The sequence below is a fragment of the Protopterus annectens genome, chromosome 1.part2 (assembly GCF_019279795.1).
Source record: "Protopterus annectens isolate FY-2018-M chromosome 1.part2, PAN1.0, whole genome shotgun sequence".
Lineage (NCBI taxonomy): Eukaryota > Metazoa > Chordata > Ceratodontiformes > Protopteridae > Protopterus > Protopterus annectens.
In genome coordinates this window covers 426,480,276-426,504,242 of record NC_056727.1, presented here as the reverse complement: position 1 = coordinate 426,504,242, position 23,967 = coordinate 426,480,276, and the positions used below count along the sequence as shown (strand labels likewise).

At 42.8% G+C, this 23,967-nt stretch overlaps 1 protein-coding gene across 1 annotated transcript in view; it reads left to right on the top strand.

The window, feature by feature from the left end:
• The window catches only part of LOC122789392 (BTB/POZ domain-containing protein 3), a 175,284-nt gene that overhangs the window by 36,370 nt on the left and 114,947 nt on the right, over window positions 1-23,967 (top strand). The window contains exons 3-4 of the mRNA XM_044056814.1: window positions 3,528-3,556; window positions 8,082-8,085. Of these exons, the coding sequence (XP_043912749.1) occupies window positions 3,528-3,556; window positions 8,082-8,085 (33 nt within the window). The remainder of the gene's footprint in view (window positions 1-3,527; window positions 3,557-8,081; window positions 8,086-23,967) is intronic.

Below are 23,967 nucleotides of genomic sequence, written 5' to 3'. Positions count from 1 at the left end.
ATTTGTATATTAAACCAATGCCAGCAACAAAAACAAGGTCAAAAACAATTTCTGTGTTTAAAAACCAACGCACGAGTCACGTGCTCAGGCCCCTATGCCTAAAAAACAGATTATCAAAATGTCTGAGGATTTAATTACCTTGATCAGGGGTTCCCAACCCCACCCTGCTAAGAGGCCTAGGCAAGGCACTGATTATGAATCTTCAGATCAGGTTTCCATTTCTTCTGATTCCTCTTCTGATCAGGAATTTTTTATTCCTCCCTATGAGGATTCTGATGCAGAGGAATCCATCCCATCTGCATCTCCTCCTGAGGATTACTCTTTTGGAGAGACTTTGCATACTTTAAGGGAACATTTTCACTGGGAGAGTCAGGACTTCCCTGAATCAAAAAAGAGGCTTGGGGATTTCCTTCTTCCTCAGTATAGGCCTTTGGCAATACCTCCTGTATTAGACATTGTTGATGATGTGTTCTCAGAATCAAGCATGGCTCCTGATTCCCTGCCTCCTGCTCCTAGTAAGCCAGACAGATATTACAGGGTTCCTGACTCCCACAAATTTCTTTTCAAAAATCCTGCTGCTGATCCCGAGACTATCTCTCAGGGTCCCAAGGATGTAAAGGCTTCTACAGCCAAAAATCCTACCCCTTCTGATAGAGATTCCAGGGCGCTGGATAGATGGGTAAGAAGGTTTATACATCTGCAGCCTTGGCAATCAGGGATTTAAACTGCCAGTTTCATATGCTTAAATATCAACAGCATGTTATGGGCTTACTGAAACAGAAAATTATGTTGATTTCCGATTGTGGGGAAAGTAGAGTTACATGATTTATTGCATTCAGCAGAACAAGTTGGAAAGCATACTTTGCAATGTGGTTTTGATACCTTTGAGGCCTCTTGTAGGGCCACCATTACTGGATCTGTGATCAGAAGGCATGCCTGGCTCGAGCAAAATCTGCCTGATCGTGTTAAAGCTAAATTGTTGGATGCCCCTTTGCAGCATGGTACTCTGTGTGGTAATAAGGCAGGAGAGATTTTAAAGAAAATGGAAGACAAAGCTAAATCTATGCAAACTGTAAAAGATTTCTTGCAAGTGCAGCCACCCAGGTTAAGTAGGCACTGGGCTACTAAAAATTGGTCCTTTCCTGTGTCCAACAGAGCCAATCAGGGCAAATCCAGGTGCTCAAATGGCTCCAGATATCAATCACAGGGTTCTTACAGGTCAAAGCAATGGGGTGCCTCCACCTCCAAATCTGGAGAAAACTAAGCATAACACTACATTAAGCAGTCTCAATGACTTTCATCTACCATCCCCAAGCACTTATCTTTTGGCAGCCCCCTTTGGGGGAAAACTAGCACGTCATGCTCAAAATTGGCAGTTAATAACCCAGGACAAGTGGGTATTAAACATAGTATCCCATGGGTACAGATTTCATTTCCATACTTTGCCAATTCCAAACGGATGGCCGGATCTGCCACAAAATCAGTGGGCAGAGGCCCAGAAATAAGTCATGTCCCTCATGGATATGGGGGCTATTCATCCGGTACCAGAAAAGGAAAAAGGACAAGGTTTTTATTAAAGACTTTTCCTGGTACCCAGAAAAGACGATTCATGGTGCCCAGTACTGGACTTATCGATTCTGAACACGCTCCTGGACATTCCAAAATTGAAAATGCTGACTTTACAACAACTACTGCCTATGCTAGGCAAGAATGCTTGGTTACTAACTCCAGACTTAAAAAAGGCATACCTGCATATGCCAATAAGGGAATAATGCAGAAGATACCTCCGCTTCAGAGCAGGTTTTTTGCATTACCAATTCTCTGCACTGCCCTTTGGCTTATCTACTGCGCCCAGGGTCTTTACAAAGTGCCTGGCACCAGTAATTGCATTCTGCAGACAAAGAAGCATACAAATTTATCCTTATCTGGATGATTGTCTCATTCAAGCAGAGGACAAGGACACTCTTCTTTAACATCTGGCATTTGTAAAAAGGCTTCTAACATGCCTAGGGTACACCATAAACGAAAAGAAATCACAACTGGTACCCTCTCAAATAATTACATTCCTGGGTGCAAGCTTGAATACAACTGCCCAGATGGCTTACCTCACGTCAGACAAACAAAGGCAACTGACAACATACTTCAAACAAATGGCAACAAGAACCTAGTTATCTGCAAGACAAATTCTGCAGGCTTTGGGGTTCATGGCATCCTGCATTCTACTAATTCCATATGCGAGACTGCATGTGAGGAAACTTCAATGGTACCTAAAAAGTTTATGGAGTCAACATTGTCACAGCCTAGAAACAATGATTCCTCTCATTCCCTGCCTACAACAGGAGTTTCTTTGGTGGGCAGAGACATGTCACCAGAACAAGGGACTGTCGTTCACTCTACCCCCTGCCATCCAAACCCTAACTACAGACTCATCAGACTATGCTTGGGGGCCCACCTGGCAGGGAGATGTATTCAGGGCAAATGGAGCCCAAACCAAATGCATCTGCATATCAACCAGAAAGAAATGCTAGCTATTCAGAATGCTCTGACAGCCTTCAAGGACTTACTTTATCCAGAACAACTACTGATAAAGACGGACAACACCACAGTTATGTGGTACATAAACAAGCGGGGGGGGGGTACACATTCCTACCCCCTTTGCAGACTAGCCATGGCCATTTGGAACACAGCCTTGACTTACCAAATACATCTCCAAGCTCAGTTCCTGCCAGGAAAGCAAAATACTCTGGCAGATGACCTAAGCAGAAATCTTATGGACCCGCACGAATGGAAACTGGATCCACAAATATTCAGCATCTTAACACAGAAATGAGGGAGCCCAGACATTGATTTATTCGCCTCTCCCCAAAATTATCAGTTGGACAAATTCTGCACAAGAGCTTATCACAAAAAAGCATGGAAAGTAGATGCTCTATCCTTCAGCAGGAAAAACCTATCAGTCTATGCCTTTCCCCCTCTGCCACTCCTCTCCAAGGTCTTACTAAAAGTCAGACAGGAAAAAACAAAAATGATCCTAATTGCTCCGGACTGGCCTTGCCAGCACTGGTACCCGCTTCTAAGGAACATGTCACATCTTCCTCCATGGTACTTGCCTCAAATACCTCATCTACTGTCTCAGCAGAACTATCAAATTCTGCACACTCCACTCCAAACTCTGAATCTTGCAGCATGGCTAATCAGCTAATTATTCAAACCATTCCTCTCAGTAAATCTGTGATGGATGTTATTTTGGAAGCCAGAAGGCCTAGTACTAGAAAATCCTATGCTGATTAAATGGAAGAGATTTTGTGCTTGGAACCAAGCACAAGGAATATACACAGCAAAGCCCAGTATTCCTCAGATTTTACAATATTTAACTGAGATGCTTGACAAGGGCCTATCTTTTTCTTCAATAAAAATCCATGCCTCTGCCATCTCGGCTCATTACAGCACAGAGCCTCCCATCTTTTCTCATCTACTGCTTAAACAGTATCTTAGAGGAGCTAAAAATTTAAGGCCTCCCAGAAGAGCACCTACTCCTGCTTGGGACCTCAATTTTGTACTGGAAAAACTCACCCTGCCTCCTTTTGAACCAGCAGCTACTGCGGATATAAAATTTCTGTCTTGGAAAACAGCATTTCTTTTGGCAGTCACTTCAGCAAGAAGAGTTTCAGAACTACAGTCTCTCATGGCAGTGGAGCCTTTCATTATATTTTACCCGGACAGGGTGTCCCACAGGACCAATCCTTCTTTTATGCCTAAGGTGGTATCCAGTGTGGCTCTTAACCAGACCATTCACCTGACAACGTTTTATCCAAATCCGCAGAACAAGGGGGAGCAGATTCTGCATTCATTGTATGTACACAGACAACTAAGTTTCTACTTAAACAGGACCAAATCTCTAAAAGTCTGAGCAACTACTGGTAGCATTTTCTGCAGGATCAGAGAGGAAGGCTATATCAAAGCAGACTATTTCCAAATGGATAAGCCACTGCATTCATTTCTACTATTTGCACCATGGTAAACCTGTGCCCAAGGGGATCAGATCACATTCCATCAGGGCTGCCTGTACTTCAGCAGCTTTTCTCAGAGGGGTCCCAACCAAAAATATTCTAGAGGCTGCTACTTGGAGCTCTGTTCATACCTTTACAAAGCATTGTCATTTACCTCTCTTCTCCAAATCCAGGGCAGGCTTTGCCACTGCAGTCCTGCAGGGCCTTATAGCCTCTCCTAATGCTGTTTAGTTCCATCCTCCTATCCATAGCTTTGGGATTCTACCCAAATGTAATGACTGCAACAGTGAAACACTAAGAACGTAGTACAGTTGTGTACACTTACATAAATGTAGATGTTCGAGTGTATTCACTGTTGCAGTCCGGGTCCCCCATTCTATATTTTTCTTTCCTTCACTATACTCAAAAGCCTTTGTGGTGTATTTGCTTTTAGTTGAAGGTAAAGTTTGTTTCTAAAAATGCATTTATATATTTACTGTTTATTTATATATATTTTTTTGCTCCCCATTTGGGGGGCACCTGACATCTGGGGCAAGAAAAACTGAATAAAATGGCATCGGCTGCATGTTGTATACTCCTGACGACCTGACGTCATGGAAGAGGAGACAGCAATCGACGCAGGACACAAGACTTTGTTATTCAAGCCGACTGAGGGCAACCTGCTAGCAGATTACCTAAATGTAATGACTGCAACAGTGAGTACACTCTAACATCTACATTTATGGTAAGTGTACACAACTGTACTTTTCCGTCCCTCCATCCCCCTCTATTTTCTTTCTCCTTTTATTATCATTCTTCCTTGTTGTTCTCCTTTCCTTACAAGGGACATATTGGTAGATGTTCTTCGTGTTTCACTGTTGCAGTCATTACATTTGGGTAATCTGCTGGCAGGTTGCCCTCAGTCGGCCTGATTAACAAAGTCTTGGGTCCTGCGTCGATTGCTGTCTCTTCTTCCATGACGTCCGGTCATCGGGGGTATAAAACATGCAGCTGACACTTCGGTGCCCAAAGCAGAAGCAGTTCGCAAGTGCCGGTCGGCCGACTCTTGAAATTTTCTTTTTCGAGTTTCAGAACTGAAGTCTTCAACTTAAAGCTAAGTACCCGTTGGGGAAACTTTTTCTTGCTCCTTACCGATGTCCGTAAAAGTTAATAATTGCATTACTTGTGGAAAGCAAATACCTCATAAAGATTTTCATTTGTACTGTATTCCTTGCCTAGGCCCTGACCACGACGTACCTTGCTGTCGGTTTTGTGCTTTATTTAATCAGCACACTATCCTTCGTCGGTACATTTTTGCCTCTAAATATTTCAGTTCTCTGTTTAATTATCCAGAAATGATGTTGGTTAGCCATCCGACTACCGGAATTCCGAAAAAACACAAAGAAAAAGACAGAGACAGGCCGTCTATGTCCAAAACTGCCAACGACGCTTCTCCTAAGCCAGTCGCCAGTTCGCCGGTACTCAGTGAGGCGCTTTCGCTGCCCCTGATTCCCGCTCCTTCTGACTCGCAGGCCTCTACTGAGACCCATTCGGAGTCCGGTATGCTGCAAGATACTTCACCTATGGAACCCGCAGATGTCACTACCTTGGATGGGTCTGGAGCCGCTGTGCAGGCACCCGCTTCTGAGGGTGCATTCAGGCTTACAGACTTGCATATTATACTGACTCCACCTTCTATTACAAAGGCCTAAATCTCGATCTGTGTCTAAAAAACCGATGCCCAGGCCACATGTTCATGCCCCTATGCTTAAAAAACAAATGATCAAAATGGCTGAAGATCTTATTACACTAAATCAGGGGTAGTCAACCCCCCCCCCCCTTTCTAAGAGGCCTAGGGCTGAGCTTGAGTATGAATCTTCTGATCAGGACTCTGTTTCTTCTAATTCTTCCAATGACCTGGATTTGTCCATACCTACTTATGAGGATTCTGATGCAGAGGATTCCATTCCCTATGCTTCCCCACCTGAGGACTTTTCTTTTGGGGAAGCTTTACATACCTTAAGGGAGCATTTCCACTGGGAAAGTCAAGAATTTTCTGAATTTAAAAAGAGGCTTAGGGATTTCCTCCTCCTACCTCAGCATAGGCCTTTGGCTGTACCTCCTGTACTAGACATTGTTGTTGATGTGTTTTCGGAATCCATTATGGCCCCTGATTCTCTGGCTCCTAGTAAACCTGAAAAGATACTACAGGGTTCCTAGTAAACCTGACAAGATACTACAGGGTTCCTGAGTCCCACAAGTTCCTTTTCAAAAATCCTGTTGCTGATCCAGAAACCATTTCTCAGGGGCCCAAAGGCATTAAGGCTTCTACTGCTAAAACTCCTACCCCTTCTGATAGACTCCAGGGCGCTGGATAGATGGGGTAAAAAGGTTTATACATCTGCAACCTTGGCAATCGGGGCTTTAAACTGCCAATTTCATATGTTAAAATATCAACAGCATTTTATTGGACTGCTTAAACAGAAAATTATGTTGATTTCTGACTGTGTGGAAAATAGATTTACAGGATTTATTGCATTCTGCTAAACAAGTTGGAAAACATACTTTGCAATGTTTTGATTCTTTAGAGGCCTCGTACAGGGCTGCTGTTACTGGGTCTGTGCTTAGAAGGCATGCTTGGCTTAAGGAGAAATCTCTGCCTGATCATGTTAAAGCAAAATTGTTGGATGCTCCTTTAAATCAGGACCACCTGTTTGGCAGTAAGCCTGAAGAAGTTCTAAAAAAGATGGAAGATGAAGCTAAATCTATGCAAACTGTAAAATATTTCTTACAAGTGCAACCTCCAAGATAGTAGGCACTGGCCTACTAAGAATTGGTCCTTTCCAGCTCCTTCCAGATCCACTCAAGCCAAACCCAGACACACCAAAAGCACCTGGTTTCAGTCCCAAGGGACTCTAAGAACTAAGCAATGGGGGGGGGGGGGGGGCTTCCATTTCCAAACCTGGACAGAAGACACCCCCCTATGGTAAACAGTGTCAATGACTTTCCTTTAAAATTACCAAGCACTTAACCTTTTAGCCGCCCCTTTGGGGGAAAGATTGCTCTTCATGCAAAAAACTGGGAATTCATAACCCAGGACAAATGGGTTTTAAATAGTGTCCCAGGGATACAGATTTCATTTCCACACATTGCCAACACCAAATGGGTGGCCAGACCTTCCCACAAATCAGTGGGCAGAGGTTCAGAAACAAGTACTTTCCCTCTTAAACATGGGGGCTATTAAACCAGTTCCAGAAGAGGAAAAGGGACAAGGATGTCCTTCATGGATGCATCTGCAGTCATAACAAATGGGTTGTCCTGTCGTCAGGCAGCCCTTCGGTCGGCCGGATTCCAAAGTCTGGGTCCGGCTTCAGCTGATGTCGCACTTCACCCGACGTCATCTCTGCTGGTCTTTGGGTATAAAGGCATCAGCCGACGCCATTTTCCCCAGTCTTTCTTGCCGCGTGGCGCCCGAAGCAGAAGCTGTTCGCAAGTGCCAGTCGGTCAGATCCAGAGATTACTACTACCGAATACTACTTTGAAGACTTCTAAAAAGCTAAGTACCCCGTTGGGGACTCTTTCTTGCTCAGCCGATGTCAGAAAAAGTCAATAACTGTTTAACTTGTGGGAAACAAATACCTCATAAAGATTTCCACTCTTACTGTTTGCCTTGCTTAGGCCCAGACCACGACGTAGCAGCCTGTTCGGCCTGTGCTTCCTTCAACCGACGAACGCTTAGGCGTCTGTCGGAGTTTGCTGAACAGTTTTTCGGCTCAGATTTTGCGTACATTATGCCGTCGGATCCTCCGACTACCCAAATTGTTAAAAAACGCAAAGAAAAAGACCGACACTCGCGGTCCGCGGTTTAGGCCGTAACCACGGTTAAGCAAGCCGCGAGTGTCTCGGTTTCGGCCGAAACCGAGAAAACCGGTCAATCTTCAGCCGAATCCATGACTACTACTGAGGCTCCTGCTACCTTACCTGAATCAGCCTCAGAAATTTTGCCTACAACTGTGGTTCCTACTGACTTATCAGACACCATCCCTTTGGATATCTCTACCCCAGCACGTGGTGCTGCTAGGCCTCCTGCAGCCATGTCTATTAAGGCCTTTGCCAGGGCTAAAGCAGCCAAATCAGCTAAATCGGTGCCTGTTAAACCACCCTCACTCAGGCCCACTTCTAGTTCACAAATGCTTACTCTGGCAGAAGATTTAATATCCTTAATTAGGGGATCCCAATCTCACCCAGACAGGGCCTCTCAGCCCCCAGAAAAGAGACCTAGGGCAGAGCCCCCCAAGCCTGTGTCCTCTGATGATTCTGCGGATGACTCAGACATTACAGACCAGCCAGAGGCTCCTTTTTCCAATTATGAAGATTCAGATGCTGAAGAATCCATTCCAGCTGCCTCTCCACCAGAGGAATTCTCCTTTGGGGAAACATTACATGCCATGAGAGAACAATTCCAATGGCAGGGACAAGATTTCTCTGATTCAAGAAAAAGGCTTAGGACTTTTCTGCACTTACCACAACATAGGCCCTTAGCTATACCTCCTGTCCTCTCTGTTGTGGACGATGCATTTAATGATGTCTGCACTGCACCTGATTCTTTACCTCCAGCCCCTGCCAAACCAGATAGATTTTACAGGGTGCCAGACACTCATCACCACCTATACAAGGCCCCACTTGCAGACCCCAAAACTATATCCCAGGGGCCTAAGGCAGTAGCCTCGACCACAGCAAAAAACCCTATTCCCTCTGAAAGGGAATCCAGGTCCTTAGAGAGATGGGGGAAAAAAGTCTACACCTCTTCTACTCTCTCAGCTAGAGCTTTAAACTGTCAGTTTCACATGATCCAATACCAAGAGTTTATGCTTGATCAGTTAATTAAAAAGCTGTCCTCTGATGAATCTTTAGATAAGAAATATGTATTAGAAATGGTGAATAACATCCAACAGGTTAATAACCATTCTTTAAAATGTGGCTATGATGCACTGGAGGCTTCATTTAGATCAGCCATGACTGGCACAGTAATAAGAAGGCATGCATGGTTGAAAGAACAGTTCTTACCGGATCATGTTAAAGCTAAGCTATTGGATGCTCCTATGGATAAGGCCAGTCTATTTGGGGAACCTGCCCAGCAGGTAATGAAGAAAATGGAAGAGAAGGCAAAATCTGTACAAACAGTTAAAGATTTCCTACAGGTTCAGCCCCCAAGGTTTAGCAGGAACTGGCCTGCCAAAAATTGGTCCTTTCCTGACTCCACAAGATCACAAAGGGCAGGAACAGGCTCTAGGGGCAGAAATCAATCCAGAGGAGGTGCCTACAGAGGACGACAGTGGCAAGGCAATAACCGAGGCACGGACAAAACCACTGTCACTGCAACAGGACAATCACAGTGACTTGGCTCTGTCTCCGCCTACCAGGGAGCAATTAGCAGCACCATTAGGCGGAAAGTTAGCCTTATTCTCAAAAATTGGCACTATATCACAAAAGACAAGTGGATTTTGCAAACTATAGACCAAGGCTACGGTTCCACTTCCACACTTTACCAGTAAAAGAGGAATGCCAAACCTGCCCTCAAATCAAAAATAGAAGCCCTGCACCAGATAGCGGAATTAATAAAAATGAGAGCTGTGGAAAGAGTACCAATAACAGAACAGGGCAAAGGATTCTACTCCAGACTCTTCCTAGTACCAAGAAAAGAGAAAAACTGGAGACCTATTCTCGACCTGTCCATCTTAAACACATACATCATTGTCCCAAAATTCAAAATGCTGACCCTACAGCAACTTCTTCCCATGCTGGGCAAGGAGTGTTGGCTGGTAACTCTAGATCTCAAGGAGGCATACCTGCACGTCCCCATTCGACCAAATTGCAGAAGATACCTCAGATTTCTTGCAGGATCAGAGCATTATCAATTCTCAGCATTGCCCTTTGGCTTATCTACTGCCCAGAGTATTCACAAAATGCCTGGCATCAGTAATCACTCACTGCAGAGTACAGGGAATCCAAATTTATCCATACCTGGACAACTGCCTGTTACAAGCGGACAACAAAAAGCAAGCTGACAACAGATTTACAAAGGGTCATTTACTTGCTACAAGCCCTGGGATACACAGTCAATTTACAAAAGTCAAGGCTGATACCATCCCAGACAAGAACTTTCTTGGTAGCGGAATTGGACACAGTAAAACAGATGGCATTCCTAACTGCAGAAAAACAAAAGAGCTTCCTCTTTACTTCTTGGCATTAACAAAGCAGAACAAACTAACAGCAAGAAAAGTTCTGCAGGCCTTGGGCTTCATGGCATCATGCATAATCTTGGTCCCACATGCCAGACTGCATATGAGAAAGTTACAGTGGTACCTAAAGAATTTATGGTCTCAACACAGGCACAGCTTAGAAACAGAAATACCACTAATCCCATGCTTAAAACAGGAGTTCCTATGGTGGGCTCGGGCATGCCAGTCAAACCCAGGCTTACCCTTCCACAACTTTCGAGCAAACCAAACCATCACAACGGACGCCTCAGACCTAGGATGGGGGCACACATGCTGGACAAATGCGTACAAGGACTGTGGACTCAGGACCAGCTGCACCTGCACATAAACCAAAAAGAAATGCTGGCAGTAAAACTGCCAATCCTAAAATTCAGACCATTCCTCAAAGAAGGCCATTTGATGATAAGGACAGACAACACCACAGTCATGTGGTACATCAACAAACAGGGAGGCACTCATTCTTACCCCCTATGCAGAATGACTTTGGACCTTTGGAATCTGGCTCTCAGCTACAACATCCAGTTACAGACAATATTTGTACCGGGAAAAGAGAACACCCTAGCAGACATTTTAAGCAGAACCACCTCGGATGCTCACGAATGGATGCTACACCCGGACATCTTCAAGGCCATCACAAAGAAATGGGGAATGCCACAAATAGATCTATTCGCTTCCCCACTAAATCACCAGCTCAAAAAATTCTGCACAAGGACATTCCACCCACTTGCATGGAAGGTGGTCTCTCTATCCTTCAGCTGGAAAGGCCTGACAGCATATGCATTTCCACCTCTTCCCTTGATGCACAAGGTACTACTGAAAATCAAAGAGGAACGTCCAAGGATAATTCTGATAGCTCCGAACTGGCCAAGACAACACTGGTACCCATTGCTGAGGAGCATGTCTCGGGAGAAAATGTGGTCAATACCCCTGATGCCTCTGATGTTAACTCAGAACAATCCAAACCTAAAAACCTTGTAACTGACTGCCTGGAAACATCACATAGCAGTAACTAACCCAGACCTTTCACAAAGGGTTAAAGACATTATCCTTGAAGCCCGCAGACCTTCAACAAGAAGGAACTATGCAGGAAAATGGAAAAGGTTCGTCATTTGGAGTACTGAAAGAGGAAAAGATGTGTCGAACATAGATATTGCTAACATTCTGGAGTACCTGGCAGAGCTTCTACATACAGGCCTGTCCTATTCCTCCATCAAGATACATGCATCAGCTATTTCAGCAGAATACAGCTTTGATCCTCCTGTCTTTCACATCCTCTACTCAGGCAGTTCCTCAGAGGGATCAAGAATGTAAAACCTCCTAGGAAACCACCATTACCAGCATGGGACTTGAATTTTGTACTAGAAAAGTTGACATTCCCTCCGTTTGAACCAGCAGCAACAGCAGATCTACAACACCTGTCATGGAAAACTGCTTTCCTACTGGCTATTACTTCAGCAAGGAGGGTTTCCGAACTACAGGCCTTAATGGCAGTGCAACCCTTCCTAATCTTCCATCAAGATAGGGTGTCCATGAGAACTAATCCTACATTTATGCCTAAGGTGGTATCCAGAGTGTCTTTAAACCAGGCAATCCACCTACCTACCTTCTTTCCCAATCCACAAAACAGAGGTGAAAGAATAATGCATACCTTGGATGTACATACAGTTACGCTACTACCTGGACAGAACCAAAGGTAACAGAAAAACTGACCAGCTCTTTGTAGCCTATGCAACAGGAAGGGAAGGAAACGCAATTTCCAAACAGACAATCTCCAAATGGATAGGAAATTGCATAAGATTCTGTTACTCCTACCATGGAAAACCAATTCCACAGAACATAAGACCTCATTCTACAAGGGCTACAGCCACTACCACAGCTTTCTTAAGAGGAGTGGCAACCAAGGACATTATTGAGGCGGCTACTTGGACCTCCGTGCATACATTTGCCAAGCATTATAATTTACCTCTATATTCTAGATGCCACTGCTGTACTGCAAGGGATCCTGACTACACCATAATTTTATTCCTCCTCCCCTAGTTTGGCTATGGTATTCTACCCATTTGTTATGACTGCAGATGCATCCATGAAGGACATAGTACAGTTTTGTACCTACCATAAATGTAGATGTCCGAACTGGATAGCATCTGCAGTCAGGATTACCTCCTCCTTCCCTCTGTGGTACTCCTAGGGTATTTACCCTCCTAATAGCTAGCTGGGGGGGGAGTCTCTTATGGTGTATTTGTTTGTATATATGTACATACATGTTTATTTTTTGTGTTTGCCTTCTACTATTTTGGAAACATTGGCTTTTATCCAAAATGTAGCTTTCCAAGAGGGCAATTGGCATCTGGGGCAAGAAACACTGAGGAAAATGGCGTCGGCTGATGCCTTTATACCCGAAGACCAGCAGAGATGATGTCGGGTGAAGTGCGACATCAGCGAGCGGACCCAGACTTTGGAATCCGGCCGACCGAAGGGCTGCCTGACGACAGGACAACCCATTTGTTATGACTGCAGATGCTATCCAGTTCGGACATCTACATTTATGGTAGGTACAAAACTGTACTTTTCTATTCCAGGCTTTTCCTGGTACCCAGAAAAGACAAATCATGGTGTCCAATTCTGGACCTGTCTACTCTAAACACCTTTCTGGACATTCCAAAATTCAAGATGCTCACTCTTGACCAGTTACTTCCTGTGCTAGGCAAAGATGCCTGGTTGGCAACTCTTGACTTAAAAGAAGCTTACCTGCATATCCCAATCTGGGAATCTTGCAGAAGATACCTATGCTTCAAAGCAGGCTACTTGCATTATCAGTTCTCTGCAGTACCCTTTGGCTTGTCTACTGCACCCAGGGTATTCACAAAGTGCCTGGCTCCAGTAATTCATTTTGCAGGCAAAGAAATATTCAAATTATATCCATACCTGGACGATTGTCTAATTTAGGCAGAAAACCAGGCCAATTTGTAAAAAGGGTTCTAACTTGTCTAGGGTACACCATAAATGAAGAGAAATCACAACTGGTACCCTCTCAACAGATTACATTCCTGGGTGCAAGCTTGAATACAACTTCCCAGATGGCTTTCCTCATGCCAGAAAAGCAAATTCATTTGGTAAATTACTTCAAACAAGTGACCACAAAAACCCTGCTATCGAAAGACAAATACTGCAAGCCTTGCAAGACTGCATATGAGGAAACTTCAGTGGTACTTAAAAGTCTATGGAGTCAACATTGTCAAAGTCTGGAAATAATGATTCCTATCATACCTTGCCTATGCCTGGAGTTCCTATGGTGGGCAGAGGCCTGCCACCAAAACAAGGGACTGCCATTCACACTACCCCCTGCCGCCCAAACCCTGACTACAGGCGCATCAGACCATGCATTGAGGGGCTCACCTGACAGGGAAGTGCATTCAGGGCAAGTGGAACCCAAGTCAGATGCACCTACATATCAATCAAAAAGAAATGTTAGCTGTACAGAATGCTCCGACAGCCTTCAAGGACTACATTCGTCCAGGACAACTAATGGTAAAGACTGACAACACCACGGTTATGTGGTACAAGCAGGGGGGTACACATTCCTACCCCCTCTGCAGACTAGCCATGGCATTGTGGAACACGGCCTTGAGCTACCAAGTGCAATTACAGTGCAATTACAAGCTCAATTCCTGCCAGGAAAACTGAATATACTGGCAGACGGACTAAGCAGAAATCTCATGGACCCACACGAGTGGAAACTGGAACCATGGATTTTCAACATGTTGACAAGCAAATGGGGGAGCCCAAACATAGATCTATTTGCCTCCCCCTCCAGAACTACCAGTTGGACAAATTTTGCACAAGGACTTCTCACAAAAAAGCCTGGAAAGTGGATGCTCTGTCCTTCAGCTGGAAAACCCCATCAGTCTACGCCTTTCCCCCTCTGCCTCTGCTCTCCAAAGTTCTGCTAAAAGTCAAACAGGACAAACCGAAAATGATTTTGATTGCTCCAGACTGGCCATGCCAACACTGGTACCCACTCCTGCACAGTGTCACAAATATCTCCATGGCACCTGCCTCAGACAACTTCCTTGCTGTCTCAGCAGGAGAACCAAATTCTGCACCCTCAGCTCCCAACATTGAACCTTGCAGCTTGGCTAATCACTTAAATTAACCCTTGGCATCCCTCAGCAAACCTGTGTTGGATGTCATCTTGGAGGCGAGAAGACCTAGTACTAGAAATTCTTATGCTGACAAGTGGAAAAGATTCTGTGCCTGGAACCAATCTTTAGGGATGAGCACAGCAGCACCCAGTTTACCTCAGATTTTGCAATACTTAACTGAGATGTCTTTTTCTTCTATTAAAATTCACGCTTCAGCTATTTCAGCTCACTATAATACAGAACCACCCCTCTTTTCGCATCCCCTGCTCAAGCAGCATCTCAGAGGGGCAAAGAACTTGTGACCACCCAGGAGAGCTCCTACCCCTGCCTGGGACCTTAACTTTGTTTTGGGAAAGCTCATTTTACATCCTTTAGAGCCAGCTGCTGCTGCAGACTTAAAATGTCTTTCTTGGAAAACAGCCTTCCTATTATCCTTCTAGCTGAAGTGATTGCTATCTGAATTACAGGCCCTTATGGCAGTGGAGCCTTTCATCATCTTTCATGCAGACAGGGTATCTCTGAGGACCAATCCATCCTTCATGCTCAAGGTGGTTTCCAGTGTGGCTCTTAATCAGTCCATTCATTTGCCAACCTTCTATCCCAATCCGCGGAACAAAGGGGAATGGATTCTGCATTCCTTGGACGTGCACAGACAACTTAGATTCTACTTGGACAGAACTAAATTTCGAAGAAATCTGAACAATTGCTAGTGGCATTTGCTGCTGGGGCAGAGGGAAAGGCTATTTCAAAACAAACCATTTCTAAATAGATAAGCCATTGCATTAATTTCTGCTATAAGCACCATGGAAAACCTATTCCCCAGGGGATCAGATCTCATTCCACCAGGGCTGCATCTACTTCTGCAGCCTTTCTTAGAGGTGTTCCTACCAGGGATATTCTAGAAGCTGCTTCCTGGAGTTCAGTACATAACTTTCACCAAGCATTACCATTTGCCATTTTTCTCTAAATCCAGAGCTGGCTTTGCAACTGCTGTCTTGCAGGGCCTTATAGCTGGTCCTGATGCTGTATAAATCCATACTCCCAACCATAGCGTTGGGAATCTACCCAAATGTAATGACTGCAACAGTGAAACACGAAGAACATAGTACAGTTGTGTACACTTACCATAAATGTAGATGTTAAGAGTGAATTCACTGTTGCAGTCCTTGTTGCCCTCCCTCCAGCCCCCTGTTTTTCTCTTACTATACCTCTACTTTCTTTTACTATGCTTAAAAGCCTTTTTGGTATATTTGCTTTTGTTTGGAGGTATACGTTTGTGTTTTTAATTTTATTTGCTCCCCATTTGGGGGGCACCTGACATCTGGGGCAAGAAGAACTGATGTGATGGCATCGGCTGCATGTTTTATACAACTGGCGACCTGACGTCATGGAATAAGGGACAGAAACAGACGCAGGATCCAAGACTTTGTTAATCAGGCCAACTGAGGGCAACCTGCCAGCAGACTCCCCAAATGTAATGACTGCAACAGTGAATACACTCATTTACATTTTGTGGTAAGTGTACACAACTGTACTTTCTAAGAATTCTGTTTTTTAATGATTCCTCCTTAGAGTTATTTGCTTAAAGCTACTGTGGTTGACTACTCCAGTCTGATACTAAAGGCCTGCCAGGGATCCCTTCTGAAGCAGAATTCTCAGTCAGTCTTTGTAACTATTTATGCATCTGGTTTCTAGTGGTATTTTCTAATAAACAGAATTGGACAGTCTTTATGTTTAAAATAGACTGGATGTTACGAAAGACTAATCCTTCATTTATGCAAACATTATTGTTGGCATTTAGAATTGAATCAATTCAGCATTTCATTTGCTTCCCACAAAAAGAACAGCGGACATAAACACTTTGGATTTATACACATTAGTCAGTCACTGTCTTGAGGACAAAATCAAAAATGAGGTAAAGTCAAATAAGTTATGTCTTTGTCATGCAGGTGAGCAAATACCTTATTTATGTGGTTCATTCACTGCATTATTCTCCTGTAAAGAATATGGAAAACTTTTTTTTTTCTTTTTTTTCCTCCAAGCTAGCACCCTGACAAGCTCTGCTGAGGACCATTCATACATGAATTTATCAGTGGCTGTCATAAACACAGTTGTAATGCTTGAAACACACTGATTACACTCTGATATTTGGGACACACCAGTTAAGCACCATAGTGGCTTGCAACCTTACCTTACAATTAAGCATCCCCTGCTAATGTTGTAGGACTAGGCAGTAAAATCTGCCTGTTCTGACCAAAACAACAGCAGCAGAGCAAAAGATTTGATTTCTTTCTGACTGCTGCTCATACTAGTAATGTGTTCCTAAATTCCTCTAATGAACTTAGAAAGTTGTCAGAGTAACAGGATTTGTTAGCATATATTTTCTGAAAAATATGAATTAATGTTTAGTGACTTCAGTCCTCAGTGATTTTTTTGAAAACTGCAGATTTTATGAGGAATAAACCAAAAATATGAAGTAGTAATCTGTGAAAATCTGGACAGTTGAGAGGCATGAATGGAAAGTGTATACATGATGTACAGCATTGCACTGCCTTTCTGATAAGTGTTTTATGGTTTTGAAATCTGGCAAAAGACTTGCAAATTTTTCCCCTTTTTTAATTTCTCCAAATCTTTTGGATTTCTAATACCATGATGGGAATGGAGCCAATTCCTAAGTCAAAGGATGATTAAAGTTCATGAAATTAGTATTGTTTCAGTCTTTGATGTCAGCCAGAAGTGCTCTTTGCAGCACCTGCAATGTGCCCAGTAATGATTCCTCCTACAATTCATATGGAGTTACATGTATTGGTAACATATATCTAAATGTGATTGTAGATTCCTTTTTGTAAGACCCGTTGCTCCTACTGCTATTGGAACTGTGTGGGTATCTTCGACATTGCTCTCGTTTCTGCCTGCAAATCCTGATATTTTATGACTTAGTGTCTTTCTGTACGCAAGACAGTGTAGTCACTAGATGTAGCAATTTCAGTGATCGATGCTACTTTTGTCTTCTTTTCATGGACTACTGTATCCAGTTTTCTAGCTTCTGTATTTTGAACTGCTGGTAATGGATGATCCCACATGATGTAGATTTTATCCTTTTCTGTGATGCTTTGTGGCTCATGTTTCCAGTGTTTTTCAGCCACTTCAGTACCATAATGTTTGCACAATCCCCAGTGCAACAGTCTTGCCACATTATTACATCTTTCAGTATACAGTCCTTCTGCCATTAATATATTATAACGAGCAACGAGGTGTGCAACTGTTTCCAATTTTGTTTTACAAAGCCTACATTTGTCTGTTTCTCCCACATGTTCACTGGACTTTGTAAATCAACATGTGTATATAGTCCACTATCTTGTGCCGTAAATATTAACCTTTCATATCTTGGTTTGAATTCACCTCTCCTTAACCATTCCCATGTTCATTCCTGATCAACATCAGGTCCTTCCAATTTTCTATACTTGCAACTGTATTTATGCATTTTCCACATTTCTTGCCTTCTCATGTGGTCCTTCACCTTGTATATGTTTTTGTTTATTTTGGCACACTCAGTTGCTGCCTGATTATCTACTTCTGATTTGATTTCCATTCCTGTGTGATGCTGATATGGTTCTGCTAGACTAAGCAGGGAAGTCATGTTAGATTTATTTTTCTCAGATTGGGTCTTGTGAGGTCAGCAGATGTGTGGAGTCCCACGATTGCAGATCTATACAGGTAATCAATTTCAAGGAGGCCTGTCCCTTCTTCCTGAATGGGGAATATATAATCTTGGTATGCACTGATTTTTATAAATCATTTGAGTATGAAGCATTCTTCTTGTTTTCCCATCTAATCTATCCAACACATTTTGGGGCCAGTCAGTCACTCCAAAATTGTAAGCGAGGACAGGAAGAACAAATTGGTTTATAGCTTGGATTTTGTTCCTAGATGTCAACAGTGTTTTCAAGATTAATTTAAGTCTTCTAAAGTATTTTTTACTGAGCTGTATTCACGTTTGTTCATGTTGTATTGTTGAGCCTTCATCAGTTCCCAAATACTTATAGACTCCCTCTTTCTTTTATGTCACATTCCTGTCCCAAACTGATTTGGTGCTGCAGTTTTCCTGCTTTAAAGGTTGCTTTTGCACATTTATCAAGACCAAATGACATTCTTATATCATCTGAAAAAGTTATAACAACTTGCAGTTGTTTTCCTTCCCTCATCTGATGAGCTATACAGTTTTAAATCATAGAAAAAGAGAAGATAAGTCTTTATACTTTCTTGTTTTCCAAGAGCCAAATTATAGCCATGGCCTAAGCTGTTAACTAGACAGCTTAATGGGTTAAGGGCAAGGCAGAATAGCATTGGTGACAGAGAGTCACCCAGGAATATCTCTGAATTTTTATCCATGGAATAATAATTTGCCCTTTTATCATGGCTTAATTGCAAAGTGATCTGCCACTCTTTCATAGTCACTGTAATGTAGTTGATCAGTGTAAGGCGTATTTTTATCCATGAATGTCAAAATTTTTTTTCAGTCAATCCATGCCATACTTGATTCTTCCCCTTTTTACAGTTCTCCACTATGAAGTTATTTCACAACAAACGATCCTTTGTTGCATATAACTTTCTTTTATTACCCTTTTGTTCAGTTACCATAACTGATTTTTTTTTCTATATGACTAGACTCTGTCAGCATCAATTCCAGTGTATAGTTTATACGTTGTTGGAAGACAAGTTATTGGCCTGTAATTTTTAGGGTAGCTTGCAGGTTCACTGTTAAGTAGGAGCATTGTCTTTTCTGTTGTTAGCCAGGTTGGTGTCTGTTCAGGGTGTGCATGTAAATAGTTCTTACTCATGGTTAAATCTCGTACAAATATGTTAATAGTTTTAACCAGAAATTAGGTACTGCATATGGGCCTGGGGTTTTCCATTTAAAGGCTTTTCGTAACTTTGGTTCAGTCTCTGGCTGTTACTTCATCCCATTTCATATCCTGTACCTTTAAACTTTTTATTCTTTCTTTTACTTTTTCTATCCATTTAGCATCTTTATGTTCCACAAGATCTTCATAGATACTTTGCCAAAATGTATCCATTTCCTCTTTTTCTGGTGGTCTTTCAATTCATTTTACCTTGTTTTCCAATTCTGTATAAAACTTTTTTGGGTCATCAGTAAATTGCTTATTTTGTACTATTTCTAATCTGCGTATCTTCCAAGTTTTTCTGCCCATGCTGAGATCTTTAGTTTATTTGTGACAGTGCATGATAGAGCCTGATACTGCGCATTTTATGTCTATCTTTCTAATTTTTGTTGAGCTGTTCCATCTTCTATACTCTTCTAACAGTGTCACTTCTTCTCTTAATTGATTTAGTTTTCTCTGTTTGATAATTCCATGATGGTATTCGATTTTCTCCCCTTTCTTTCCCTCACTACCCTGTGTTCTTCTGGTAGAACTTTATCAAGTTATTAATTTAGCTGCACAGTAATATCTCCTGTTTACTTCTGTTATATCGCATGGATCTCTATAAACAATCCTAATTACTGCATTCATTTGTTTTATCAAACTTCTGGCTTTTTGGAGTTTTATTAACTTTTTGAAGTCTATTTTTTTCATTGAACTTAATATGTCCATCTATCTCTAAGTCATGAAACTCTCTTCGCTCGTTTTCTTCTAAACTGAGGGCGCATTTTTTATTTTCCATTTCCTGTGGGCATTCTACAGAAATTTCTATTGCATCTTCCTGTGGCACATTCTCATCAGTTTCATCCTGTGCCGTCTGTTGCTCTGTCATATGGGAACTCACTGGCCTATCACTCCTCAGCATTGACTGCGTCAGAGTTTCCGGTTTCTTCCCTTGCTGTCCAGCTTCAAGTGAATGTTTATACTGGTTTTCTGTGGAAGGCTCCAAAATATCTTCATATGGTGCCTGACTAGTTGCTTCCCGTTCCACTGGTTTCCGCTTAATTTGGAGGTCCATTGCTCTATCCATTTGTAGTGCTTTCTGAATTTGATTTTCTACACCGAATCCTTCACTTTAGAGGTACTCCATAACTCAGTTTCTGTTTATTCAACTTCTCCATTACTAATCTCCTTTTCTACATTTCCTCTTTGTCTTCTTATTTTTTGTATTGTAAAGTGTTTCATGTCTGGAGTCCTTTGCTTGTATTTCTATTCAAATATCTTTGGTGCTGTTTTTTTGTATTGATTAATTTTGCTTTCTCTTTTGCATAGATATTACACCATATTAAGTCTTTTTCTTTCCCATGTCCATATTTCTTCAGATGTCTCCTGATCTTTCTGCTTCCTCTTACTTTGGGCAATCGTTCATCATGCTGTGATGTAACCTGTGTTAGACTTTCTACACCAAATCCTTCACTTTGCAGGCACTTGTAACTTCAACTTCTATTTTTTTAACTTCTACTTTATTATTTTTTCTCCATTCCCTCTTTGTGATTTTTTTTTATTGTGAAATTTTCCATGTCTGGATGTCTTTGCCTGTATTTCTCTTTGAATATCTTTGAGGCTGCCTTTTTTATGTTGATTAATTTAATTTGGCTTTCTCTTTTACATAAATATTGCACCATATCAAATCTTTCTCTCCCATGTCCATATTTCTTTTTTGTACTTTTCAAAAATGTCTAGGTTTTGTTTATATTTTAGCACTTCCTCAGATGCTTCTTTTTCCAAACGTATCAGTGATGTTCATAGTGTTACCCTGCTGCAGTCATCACACTTGGGTTATCCTGCCATCAGGCGGTCCTGCAGTCGGCCTGAGTTCCAAAGTCTTGGTCCAGCGTCGGTTGCTGTCGCTTTTTTCCTGACGTCAGTGCGCCATGGGGTATATAAGAGGCATCCAACGCTATTTTCTTCCGTCTTTCTTACCGCGCGGTGCCTGAAGCAGAAGCAGTTCGCAAGTGCCGGTCGGCCGACACCTGAGATTTTCGATTCGAATTTCAGTCCGAAGTCTTCAGTAAAGCTAAGTACCCCGTTGGGGAACCTTTTCTTTCCTCAGTCCGATGTCAGAAAAAGTTAACAATTGCATTTCTTGTGGGAAGCAAATACCTCATAAGGACTTCCATTCTTTTTGTGTTCCTTGCCTAGGCCCAGACCACGACGTCACAGGTTGTTGGTTTTGTGCTAGGTTTAATAAACAAACTATCAAACGCAGTTTTGACTTCGCACGGCATTACTTTGGTAGGAAATTTAATTATATCATGCTGTCAGAGCAGCCGACGACCGGCATGCATAAAAAACGCAAGGATAAGGACAGGCAGCCTAGGAATAAGCCAGACTCCGAGGCCTCTGCTGGGCCTGTCGCCGGTTCTCCGGTTTTCAGTGAGGCGCCTACGCAGCCCCTGATGACCGCAGAATTGGAACCCCAGACAGCTTCGGATTCTCAAGCAGAGTGTACTAGGCCGTCGCAGCCATCTTCATTAGGCCTTTCCGACACCGGAGCAGAAGGAGATTCCGGTGCAGTAGAAACCCCTTCGGTTGCAGAAGGTGTCTTCAGACCGACTACTCACCATTAAACCTTATGCTAAGCTTAAAACTCGTTTAAAAACAAAAGACTGTACATCAGTCTCCAGTTCAAGGCCCCATGCCTAAGAAACAGATGCTTAAGATTTGATTACCCTAATCAGGGGTTCCCATCCCCCTCCAGATAAGACCAAGTCAAGAGGAGGATTATGCTTCCTCTGACCAGTTTTCTATTTCCTCAGATTCATCTGAGGAACAGGATTACGCTTTTCCCCCTTATGAAGACTCTGATGCTGAAGACTCTATTCCCTCAGCATCTCCCCCTGAAGACTACGCCTTTGGGGAAACTTTACATACCATGAGGGAACATTTCCACTGGGAAGGCCAGGACTACTCTGATTCTAAGAAAAGGCTCCGAAAGTTCCTTTTACTACCCCAGCACAGACCACTTGCTATCCCTCCAGTTTTAGACATTGTGGATGTTTACTTGGAGTCTAGTCTAAATCCAGACTCTCTACCTCCTGCTCCAGCCAAACCAGACAGATACTACAGAGTACCTGACTCACACAAATTCCTTCTATAAAAGCCCTGTGGCTGACCCAGAAACAATTTCCCAGGGTCCCAAAGGCGCTAAAGCTTCTATGGCTAAAAATCCTGTGCCCTCTGAAAGGGATTCCAGAGCCCTAGATAGATGGGGAAAGAAGATATACACCTCAGCTACTCTGGCTATGAGAGCATTAAATTGTCAGTTTCACATGCTGAAATATCAGCAATTCCTAATGTCTCAATTAAAACAAAAAAATGAACACACATTCTGAACAGTCGGAATTCAAGGAAATGCAGGATCTGTTGCATGCAACTGAACAGGTGGGCAAACATACTTTACAATGTGGATTTGATTCATTGGAAGCTTCCTGTAGAGCAGCTGTTACTGGGTCTGTCATACATAGACATGCTTGGTTAAAAGAACAAACCCTACCTGATCATGTTAAATCCAAATTATTGGATGCACCTTTACCGCAGGATGTATTATTTGGTGTCAAAGCAGAAGAGGTTTTAAAGAAAATGGAGGATAAGGCAAAGTCTATGCAGACGGTCAAGGATTTATTACAGGTACAACCCCCTTGTTTCAGCAGAAATTGGCCCAACAAAAAACTGGTCCTTTCCAGCTTCTGACAGATCACAGAGGGGCAAATACAGATGCCCAAGGGGCAGAGGTCAGTCACAAGGCCCTTACAAACCTCGCCAATGGGGCACTGCTACCCAGAAAGGAGGAGAAGACAGGCCCCAAGCTAGCAGAAGAAAAACACAATGACTCAAGCCTCAAACTACCAAGCAAATCTCTCTTGGCAGCTCCCTTGGGAGGAAAATTAGCACTTTTTGCATACAACTGGCACATCATCACAAAAGACAAATGGGTCCTAAACATTGTCTCACAAGGATACAGATTCCACTTTCATACCTTGCCAAGGATAAAAGGAATGCCAAACCTGCCACCAAATCAATGGGCAGAGGCACAAAAACAAATTACAGCTCTCATGGACATGAGAGCCATTCAACAGGTACCTACACAGGAGCAAGGACAAGGATTTTACTCTACTCTTTCTAGTCCCAAGAAAGGACAAAGCATGGAGACCCATTCTGGATCTTTCAGTTCTGAACACCTATCTGCAAGTACCAAAATTCAGGATGCTAACACTACAGCAGCTTCTTCCTATGCTGGGCAAGAATGCTTGGCTAGTAACGTTGGACCTCAAGGAGGCATACCTGCATGTCCCTATCAGACAAAATTGCAGAAGATACCTCTGCTTCATTGCAGGTTCAACCCATTATCAATTCTCTGCACTGCCCTTTGGCTTATCTACTGCGCCCAGGGTCTTTTGCCTGGCACCAGTAATTGCATATTGCAGACAAAGAGGAATTCAAATATACCCATACCTGGACAACTGCCTTATTCAAGCAGATAGCAAGGACATTCTTTTAGAGCATCTGGCATTTGTCAAACACCTTCTAAGTTGCCTAGGGTACACAGTAAATGAAACGAAATCAAAACCAGCGCCCTCACAAAACATAATATTCCTGGGTGCCAGCTTGA